At 35.3% G+C, this 10,939-nt stretch overlaps 1 protein-coding gene across 3 annotated transcripts; it reads right to left on the minus strand.

Annotated features, from left to right (window-relative positions):
- Positions 1 to 3,597: 3,597 nt before the first annotated feature.
- On the minus strand, positions 3,598 to 7,775 carry LOC143736596 (phospholipid scramblase 1-like). Of its 3 annotated transcripts, none has more exons than XM_077227284.1 (9): positions 7,604 to 7,775; positions 7,387 to 7,458; positions 6,423 to 6,572; positions 6,139 to 6,203; positions 6,004 to 6,046; positions 5,503 to 5,702; positions 4,820 to 4,981; positions 4,533 to 4,694; positions 3,598 to 4,044 (listed from the first exon to the last, which is right to left on the minus strand). In XM_077227284.1, the coding sequence occupies exons 2-9, from the start codon at positions 7,397 to 7,399 to the stop codon at positions 3,985 to 3,987; spliced, it is 855 nt and encodes a 284-aa protein (XP_077083399.1). In that variant the 5' UTR covers positions 7,400 to 7,458; positions 7,604 to 7,775; the 3' UTR covers positions 3,598 to 3,984. The 3 variants fall into 3 exon arrangements, with proteins under 3 accessions (XP_077083399.1, XP_077083398.1, XP_077083397.1); XM_077227283.1 differs by having other exon boundaries at positions 7,577 to 7,775; XM_077227282.1 differs by lacking the exons at positions 7,387 to 7,458; positions 7,604 to 7,775 and having other exon boundaries at positions 6,423 to 6,923.
- Between the last annotated feature and the right edge of the window lie 3,164 nt (positions 7,776 to 10,939).

Raw genomic sequence — 10,939 nt, forward strand, 5'->3', positions numbered from 1 at the left:
CAAGCTTCTCTTTGACCGAATGCTTATTAATTGACCGATGGTATTCTTGACTTGATCACGTATTGGTGTGCTATGTTTATCAGTGGTTGTATATCAAGCATAACAACATTTCCTATCATTGTCTGTGATATTAATATGGTTTAGACTGATTTTAAGCGTTTAAATGACCCTCTTACCATCTTAAAGTTACCATCTGTGAATATATAGGCTACAATAGCAATTTTCAACAACAACAAAAAAAAAAAACGTTACGATGTCCAGAAATCTAGAAATAGTACATTGGGTTGAATTTATCGTTTAATGAGACCTATTAGTTTTACCGCGACTCTTGCATGTCTATATTAGTGGGCCAGTGGTTGAATTTTTACCATGCATGTCAGAGATTCTGGGTTCTAATCCGCAATCATATTTTTTTTTACTCATCCAAACAGAATATGCTCATCAGTGGTTGTATATCAAACAGGGACACTTAAGTGCGCATTTTTTGTGATTCCACCGGAAGCTTAGCACAGACGCGTTATGTGATGTTTGTTACCACGACTACCGTCTGCGAGTCCCTGCACGTGCTTCTTGTGTATGAACGATATTTTAATTTGCTACCAGCATCGTTTCTGTGAAGGACCCAGTAGAGGACGCATGCTCAGTTACTTAACACACAGGCACTTATGACACCCCATTGATCGCACTGCACACAAGTAATTTTTTGGGTTGAAATAATAATGTAAGTTTGCTAAATTATATTTAATTTTCATTGTTTTTCAACCATTTAAATTTGTAGATGAAATAAAAATAAATAAAAAGTATTTTAAAGTTTAGAATTAAGAAATGAGAAAATTATATGAAAATACCACACCACCTGGTCGTAACAGTGTTCGCTGGAAGGCACTAATGCTCATCAGGTCGCATAATTTATTGGAATACGAATATAAATAATGATTCTTTCTAAATGTATCAATATTCCTCAAATTATGCACACTTCTGGATTTAAAAAAACATATTGATGCTGTACAGTGAAGACACAAACAGGAACAGACGTGTCTGCATATGTATGCATGTCATTCTTTTAAAAACATCAAACTTTGATTGATTGTTGATATCCTGACCTGTAGGCCTAAATGTTGTGGTCTGGATTTTTAAGTATATGAAGCTAATTCAAATGTAAGATTTTAAATGACCCTCTTACCATATGTGAATTTACCTGGATCTTCTCTGAAGTTCACAAGAAAATATTCTTAATGTGTAAAATTCAATAAAGACAAAAATGCTAGATGTGCCAATTCACACAAAATGATTTGAAAGATTTAGAAAAACAGTAAAATAACAGGAAAGTGAATGAATGGAAATTGAAATATAACTGCTTTTAGATTAATTGGTCCATACATGCTTAAGACACTTTGAGGAAAAGTAACTGATTAATTTGTGACTAGAAAATAAAATCTGTTATTTTTTTATTTAGTTGGTCATTTTAGTGCCATTGTTGAATTTACCAACAATACCGTAGTCTACTATTCATTATCAGTACGAAATTAAAACTTGCAAGTGGCATTGACCAAGCTTGTCTGATTATGGATATGTTACTTACATACTTTAGAAGAACATCACCAATTTATAGAATGTATTTAGAAATGTGTCTGATAATTATTTAACCTTAAACAATTGCAAAATATTCCAGGAAAGGTTATAATGTAAGTGAACTTAGACAAGAACAAGTATATCTTGACTTCCGATGCCACCTTTTTGACTTCCAATTCCTAGTGCCTTGGCAGCAGTATATTGTCAGTTCTGTCTGGAGAGCTAAATCTGATTATGAAAGCTAATTACTAATTATGAAAAAGAGTGACAATAGAAACCGACACTTTCAAGAAACATGACTGAATGAGATTATATTCAGTACATAGTTAATATCTGTTGTGTAACTGCCAAGTTATGGAAAACATGTCTGAATATTTCCTTAAAGGTATAGCGGAGGATTTTCTTTTTCCGGGTGGGTAGCCTATACTATTGGTGCACCTAAGTAGTGTCAATCATTCTGGTGATATGTTTACGTAAGGCCGTCGTACGTGCTCGTCTCTTCTACTCATGCGCACTTTCAGGTGTATTATGTGTGATGAGTTACGGTTTCAGCCATTCCTTTGAAAATGGCTGAGGGTTGAAAGAGAAAAAATGTATACGAATTGTATGATAAGAAGAGAAAGGCCGCAGTATATAGAAACAAGACCAGAGTGATTTTGGGTGAATATTTCACACGCTGGCGTGCGCTAAAAGCACAGGTTGAGCTTCCCACTGATGCCACAGTCGCGAAGATTCTACTAGACAGGTAAAGTTTGTCATGCTATTTGGAGAAATCCATTTAAAATCACTGCTAGTAAAAGTTAATGTAAGCTATGATTAGCGATGCTAGCCCTGGCACAAGTCATGCACCGCGTAGACACGGTAATCATCTCAATTTGTCTAAAGTAGCCTTATGTCCAAATGGTAAATGGTATCACGCTGAAATATTCTAAAACCTTGTGTGTTCATTTTCGATAATTACAATGTGTTCACCATAGTATTTATTACACAAATGCAACTTCTCCATTGCATATCATGTCTTGGGTCCTCGGTCACTCAACACGTTTAATAGGCGTTCCCTCTCGGGAGCAAATAGAGTGTGGCGCATGTGCATTTTTAAAAAAAATTGGAGAGGGCAGGTCTTCTCTAAAATTCGGAAAGATCCTCCGCAATACCTTTAACAATGCATATGCTTTCACACTAGTGTCGAAACTCAATGATGATGAAGGCAAGGGGACAGATAAGGCCCCATGAGTCCGTTTATGTCTGGGTTTCATTCCAACAAAAGTTGCCTGCCTGCTCTGCATTTTTCTCTATGACAACATATGGCCTACTATATATCGTCATATACACTACCATCAATCAGACCACACCCATAATACCGAGAGAAAAGGAGATCTCTGAAAAGCACACTTCCTCAAACGGAAAGCAGAACCATTAAATCGTCTGCAGACATAAAATGTGGATTTGCATCAAGTCCTTACAATCTTGAAGGACTGCACACCGGCTCCTCAGAGACTTAAAATGGAATTATGACAGCGAAGTGACTTTGCACAGTTTGAGGTTCTTTCAATTAATTTAGGCCCTTATGCTTAGTCACTTATCCTCACCAAGGCTGCATTTATCTGATCAAAAACACAATAAAATTGTAATATTGCAAAATATTATTACATTTTAAATTAACTTTTTTTATTTATATTACTCCAGTCGTCAGTGTCACGTGATCCTTCAGAAATCAATCTATTATTCTGATTTGGTGCTCAAGAAACATTTGTTTTATTATTATTGATGTGCTGCGTAACATTTTTTTGTGGAAACCATGCAGCATTTTCCCCCAGGATTCTTTAAAGAATAGAAAGTTTAAAAAAAACAGAATTTTTTGAAATATAATTTTTTTGCAACATTATACAGTCACTTTAATGCATCCTTACAGATTACATTTTTTTAATGCCTTTCAAAAAATCTTACTGACCCAAAACTTTTAAAGGTTGTGTACATTTCGAAGAATGCTTACATTTGAACACAGATGTGAATGTTGCAAACAAATTTTAAAGCCACAACAGTAGATTTGAAGTTAAATCAATAAATTACTTTTGGAAAGTTACACAAAAACAATTTTACATATCGTCTTACAGTATGTATTTCCTCTAATAATTCTGTAGCTGTCTCCTCTAATGCATTAAAGCAAATATCTACAGTGTTTTTATTAAGCATATATTATTTTCAAAGCAAAATAATTATACAATCAAGAAAATTGGGAGTTTACATTTAAGTCTTAAAGGGCAAGTGCCCTCAAAAACTGAGCTTTTCAGTCAGAGTGCCAGGGATGGGATGGAAAAGGCTATTACCAAAAAAATAAAAACATTACATAAAAACCTCACTAACACTATAAGTGACCCTCAAGGAAATGATTATAAATAGAAAAGAAGCATTTCATGCTCCCTTTAATACTTTTAAAAATAAATTTCCACCTTTTTCAAAGAACAGGATGTCCTATGAGGAAGAAGAAAGAAAGAGAATGAAGAGAGACAAAAATCACTACTATAATACTATGGGCCAGATTTAATAAACGCAAAATGGATCAAGACATGCCTTTTTTCAGTGTTATATAAGTGCGCAAAGTAAATTGATTACCACAAACCAATCACGTTGCATGATATATTTAAATACTCTCCTCCCATAAATTTTGCATCTGAAAGGGAAACTACAACAAATGCATATGCAATAAAGTCAGCCACAAAAACAATTGTGTCCACACCCTTTCATCGCTAATTTTTAATTGCATCTCTTTAATAAATCCTGACTGTTTAATGCCAAAAGAGGGTTTGCGCTAGCACAAACTGTTAGTAAATCTGGCCCCATATATTTTAGCACAATTCATTTCCGATAAAGTTTAAAATGCCAGATCTGAATGAACTTCTGAATGAATATATACAGCTAGATGTCTAGTGAATCACTGAAATCCTTGACTTAATACTCACAATAAGGAAGCAAGCTCCCAATAATACAGCCTTCATTTTAACATCCAAGTCCAGAGGGAATTGGATACAAAAGTTGCTGGCATCAGTGAAGCATTTCTTTAAGAAACCACTTCGTTGTTTTATGATTCGACCAATTGACTTCCCTCCATTCATGCCTTTTACCTAAAGACAGACCTTCTTAGTTGTGCAAATCATGCATTGGTATGCAAAATGTAAAACGCTTTAACATGTTTGAGTCTAAAACAATAATTAATTCAAGTACTAGCATTGCCTGAAATAACAGTTACCTCAAAGTTTATGTCACCACAGCATTTGAGAGGAAGGAAGGGCCCCTGTATTTTCAGTAGTACTTCATTGTTGAGGCCCAGGATGGAGAATTTTGGTAAAAAGCAGGACCACTCCTGTTTCACATAACCAATGGTAACTCCAAGGGGAGCCTGTACCTCAATCTGAGGGTGGAAAATCCACATCAAGTAATAAATAAGAAAGGAAAATATGTGAAATGTGTGCAATAACATAAAGTTATTTGAGGCACCTACAGTTACAGGTTGTAACAGAGTAGAATTGGTTTAAAACAGACTATCATTGAATCACTTAGAGCCGATACCGAATTCACAACTTCACTTCCTCACTGAATCACGAGTCATTTTTTAAAATGAACCGAGAGTTGTGATGCATATATTTGTGAGACTTTACATCTCAAGTTGTGGTTTATGTACTAAAGCATTCCTTCACAAAGCAGTAACTCCTGTTTAAAAACTAAACTATACAAACATCTTTATTAAGTGATTCTGTAAATTGTCACCAAAAAACTGATTCTGCTTAATGTCTCTTTAGGTGCCAGTGGCATCCTTGTCAATTTGGTGTTGTGGTCTGAAGCCTTTTATGTTGGAGCTCCTTTCAATTTCTTTATTAAGACATTTTAATTAGGTGTTGCATAACCCTTGATAAGACTGATAAAGTCTTCTACCTCTTGCAGGCAGCAGCGCATTGGTCTGTTCATCCGTATGACCTCTTGGCCCACGTTGTTTTTAATTCGCATTTGAAAACTGTGTGCTGAACCAAAGATATTGCGTGTGCAGCAGTCACTTTTTTCTTTGGCGAGGTAGATCTCTTGACCGATGTTGTTCTTGATCGTATACTGGTTGTTGGTCTCAAAGCCGGTGAACACTGTAGACAAGTAAGTTCAAAGTTTGTCTGATTAAAGGGATAGTTCACCCAAAAATGTTGTCATTGCTTACACACCCTCAAGTTGTTCCAAACCTGTTTGAGTTTCTTACTTCTGTTGAACATAAAAGAAGACATTTGAAAATTGAAATTTTTTGGGTGAACTATTCCTTTAAATATGGAACAGGTAAAAGTATATAATCTATCAGAAATGATAAAGGTGTGGATAAAAATGCTTTTAAACATTGGCAGTGCTATAATATGATTAAACAAGAAACATGAACATGGCTCGGAGAAGACTCACTCTCTATGCAGGATACTTTTTGTTGGATAAGGATCTGGTCTATCTGAAATGCACAAAAAATGAAACAAAACAGTTAGTACCCAGACATCACACTTTAAGACAAATGCATTGATAGAACGAGAGAGAGAGGCCCACATGAATGAGGTACTCGAGCCCGGGTGGGACTCCAAAAGGTATAGCCAGCGTTGGAACTGCAGGTGCTAGACATTTATGAGGAGGATAGAGATACATCATCCTTAGCCTCGCATCATCTTTACAGCATTAATGATTATTAAACGCATTCATTCCACACACAATTCCTTATGGCTTTAAAATAAACAACATTTGAACATCAAAATATTACATCACACGAGACATTTATTCTGTTTACCTGCATATGGTTGAATCTGTCCAGTGCACTCACACTATTCTATGTTTACCTGCATATGGTTGAACCTGGTGAGGAGCTGGATTGATGACCAGCTGAGCTGGAGCTGGTTGGTTCACTGGCTGGAGCTCTGCAGGAGGAGCCGGTGCAGGACCTTCAGGCTGAGGCATGGGATTTGGACGGTCATTTTGGGGTGGACAACCTAGTTTAGGATGACAAGACATCTTCTGAGTTGCAGATCACAGACCTTCCATCTTTACACACCAAAACTGAATTTGAGTAAGAACGGCTTCAGTGGGTGGTAAGATGTTCAGGGAATAACCACTTTGGTCTGCTCATCAAATCAAGCTGTCATGGTCTACTTTTAGAATCAAGGCTTTTTCTCGGCAATGGTTAGAAGGTGATATTATATTGTAACCATTTAGGGACATATACAGCAGAGAAAAAAGAACGTTGAAGCCACTCACGGTTGACAGACAAAACACAAACACATAAGCATGTTGAATTCCTTAGAATGTACCAAAACTTGTTAATGTGCATTTCATTCCTTCCACCTTTTGTCTAGACTGAAAAAAAAATGACTAAAAGAAGACAATTCACTTCAAGACAAATCTCATAGCAGTAGTCATCTGCTAGAGAAAACAATGGCACAGTAAAACTGTGAAGGCTAACTAAATAAAGACATTATTATTATTATTATCAGTTTAAAATAAGGTTTAATTTGTTAACATTAGTTAATCACATTAGTTAACATAAACTAACAATGAACAATACTTCTTTAGAATTTATTAATCTTAGTCTAATGCATTTTTTAAGGTCAAAAGTTGTATCTGTTAACATTAGTTAATGCATGTGAACTAACATAAACGTGAACATTTTTAATAACTTAATAAAAGTTAAAACCATGATCACTCATGGTTAGTTCACGTTACTTAATGCATTAGTTAATGTTAATAAATGTGACCTTTTTGTAAAATGTTATCCATTATTATTTAAAACGAATAAAACGTGAGTACCTGGTTCTGACATTTTGAAGACAAGTCTGTTTGACTGCACAATCACCCTTTGTTAGAGAAGCAGCACGACCTCTGTGGTGATGGAGGAAAATTAATAAATACATTTTACACAAAATTGTGTCCAAATGAAGGCAGCAACTGGAGTATGATTTCCAACAACTACAAAGACCAATGGTAAATGATCACTTACCTATTAAAACTCTGCACAAAGTCCTACCTCTTAGGATGCTCCACGAAAAAGCCCAGAGAAGATCCTGGGGGCTGGATTGATTGTTAGGACAAAGGAATTAATAATATTTTGTGATTTTCTTTCGCTTAGCGCAGATACAAACAAATGTTTGTGGCATTATCCTATATGAACTTGCACTTTCTGTTTTTATAGAATCCCCTCCCCTTTTCTTACATATTCAAATTAACAACCTGAGAAAGGTGCAAGATTAGCATGCAGGTAAAATGTGAGATACGAGATTTTAGCATACATAACCAAGCACCACAAAATTTATGAAGTAATCTAGATTAGTTATTAATCTAAAGTGTTATTAACTTCAGATCAGACTTTTATCCATCTATTCATTCATGTAATTTATTATGTAATTTAATACAAAGTGTTGATCTAATCTGAATTTGACAGATGATTTTGGTCAAAATTGGTTACCCAAATCTACAAAAAGAACTACTTAATTATGTATCTAATCATTCAGTTTTTTGTGTGCTAATCCTTTAAAATATGAACCTGGGAACGCAGTTGTAATGTGATTCTTAACGAATTAGGGGGCCTCAAGATGATTTAAAATGATTTCAAATAAGACACAAACAATTATTATAATATGCCAAGCTCTAAAATATTTATTGTGAGTGTGGTGGGGCTTCAGATATTTGTGAAGAATAGGAGGTTGAGATCGACTGATGAAGGTAATCCGGTTGTACAAAAACAAGAGTTGTTGCACTGTCTATCTTGTAGTCTTTGTGTGTGTGTTTGGATGTATGGAGGTAAACCTAAAGTAACATTCATTTTAGGTAATGCTTCTTTCCTCATTTTGTTTAAAAAGATTGACAGATGATTTCTTTTTTTGGTATTGTAAAATTGTAAATGCTAGTTATTTTAGCTTTGGCTCAAATCTGAAGTCCTTTATTTAGATAGATGGGTTCTGCACACTAGGCTTGGGCGGTATCCAAATTTTGATACCGTCAAACCTCCTCCCTATTTTACCGGGGTATACGGTATTACCGTGACTAATTAAAAATTATGACATAAGGCTCAGACAGCGTCACCAAACTGTTGGCTTGTGTCTACACCGTTCAGATACTGAATACCAGATCGGGCATAAAAAACACACAAAAAATCAAGGCCAACCCGTGCACGTTGTGTCTGATCCCTGTTGACGGCATTAAATGTAATATGAGCCTTAGCCCTATTTAGACTCGACTATTTTTAATACGTGGGCCGTTATAATATGTTGGCGCCAAATAATTGTTTAACCCAGGTGCTGAGGGGGTGGTAGATATAAATACCATTTATAAATGAGCAAAAATGGGACAATTAATAATATTTAATTATTTTAATTATGACAATTGTATTCATTTTATTAATTCATTTAAATTAAATTAACAAGCAACAAGTGCATTTGTAAATCCGGTGACACGCGTCCATTGATTTTTATTAATACAACTTTTCTGTCAGTGCTGCAAAGATTAAGTTGACGATCGCCATCACCTAGTGGACGCGCATATATAGAGAGAAATGCAAATCATGGATTACATAATCAGAAGGTATAGGCTAGCCTTTTTCTTTTCGTTTTGAATTGTTTCGTTTAAAGAAATTGACGATTGATATCTCCGTGGTTAACGCGCGTATAGAGAGAAATGCACATCCTGGATTAATCAGAGAGTATGCTGCCTATATTTCTTTTCCTTTTGAATTGTTTCGTTTAAAGAAATTGACGAATAGCCATCTCCATAGTGAACGATAGAGAGAAATGCACATCATGGATTAAATAATCAGAGAGTAGGCTAGCCTATTTCTTTTCGTTTTGAATAGTTTCGTTTAATTTGATGATCGCCATTTCCATATGAACGCGCATAGAGAGAAATGCACATCATGGATTAAATAATCGTCGAGTGGCCTATTTCTTTTCGTTTTGAATTGTTTCGTTTAATGAAATTTCAAGCTTTATTTAGATATCTGTCATGTCTGTGAGACATACACTGAGTTTCGGTTAATTTATGATGAGATTTCAATGCAAGTGACCGCGGCGCGCCAGCGCACGATCATGTCATGATTATGTTGTCTGCTATATTTGATTCTTATTTATTATTGGTTGATAAAAAAAAATATTATTAAAATTAGGATACAATTTATACAAAACGAAATTCACTTTAAAGAAAGGCCTTTTACAAAATGAAACTTAATTAAGTGGTCAATGTCTGACTCCCGATGCATCCCATCTTACTCGTGCTGTTCAATTTTCATTATCAACGTAAAAAAAAATAACATTATAATATTTTAACAAATATAAACGAATGTGCTTATTTAATGAACTCGGGGCAAAATGCATCCTCGCCGCACTGAGTGGGTGGTTGTTTCGGAGATGCGACATTAGGTTAGAGGTGTTTCCATCTCTCGCGGTCACCTTTTTTATTGCAACATTTACAAATTGCCTAGTCAGTATTTACCGCCTCTCCCTTCTCCCTCTCTCTCTCCTCCACACTGTCACTTGATGACAACTACATAAGCATTTTTAGGCATTGAATGAATTATATTTATTTATTATATATAAGTGCCGGTAATGACGGTATTGAAACTGATACCGTTGCTATTTTAAGACCCCGCGGTATACGATATTACCTAAATACCGCGCAACCCTACTGCACACTATATATATATATATATATATATATATATATATATATATATATATATATATACAACCCCAAATTAGAAAAAGTTGGGACATTTTTTTAAAATGCAATAAAATCAAGAATCTGTGATTTGTTCATTTTATTTTAACCTTTTTTAACTGACAAAAGTACAAAGAAAAGTTTTCACTGACCAACATACTTGTATTTTGAAATATGAACAAATTTTGATTTTGATGGCTGCAACACACCCCAAAAAAGTTGGGACAGAGACATGTTTACCACTGTGTCACTTCACCTCAGGGATTACACTTAATTACACTTTTTAATCATTTGGGAGTTGAGGATACTAATTGTTGCAGTTTTGTTAGTGGAATATTTGCCCAATCTTGTCTGATACAAGACAGCCGCTCAACAGTCTGTGGTCATTGTTGCCAGATTCTCCTTTTCATGATGGGTCATACATTTTCCATAAGAGACATATCTGGACTGCAGTAAGGCAGGAGGAACATCCTTTCTATGGGGCAGAGTGTCTAGAAACCACTCAGTTTTAGCACGTGCAGAATGAGGCCTGGCATTGTCTTGCTTACCAGGAAAGATGTCATCTTGATGGCAGTTTTTGTCTCTGTACAATCCAAATATATGCCTCCATGTCAATGGTACCTTCACAGTAATGCAAGTTACCCATACTGTTTGC

This window comes from Siphateles boraxobius, unplaced genomic scaffold (assembly GCF_051911475.1).
Source record: "Siphateles boraxobius isolate OS27281-9 unplaced genomic scaffold, OSU_SipBor_1 130, whole genome shotgun sequence".
Classification (NCBI taxonomy): Eukaryota; Metazoa; Chordata; class Actinopteri; order Cypriniformes; family Leuciscidae; genus Siphateles; species Siphateles boraxobius.

Bases quoted from the DNA above. Each gene is read 5' to 3' on its own strand.
- LOC143736596 (XM_077227282.1), bottom strand. From the start codon at position 6,594: ATGTCTTGTCATCCTAAACTAGGTTGTCCACCCCAAAATGACCGTCCA. The intron at 6,204-6,422 runs GTAAACATAGAA...ATAAATGTCTAG, and splicing joins CCAGGTTCAACCATATGCAG to CACCTGCAGTTCCAACGCTG. The intron at 4,045-4,532 runs GTGAGTATTAAG...TCTTCCTCATAG, and splicing joins TGGGAGCTTGCTTCCTTATT to GACATCCTGTTCTTTGAAAA.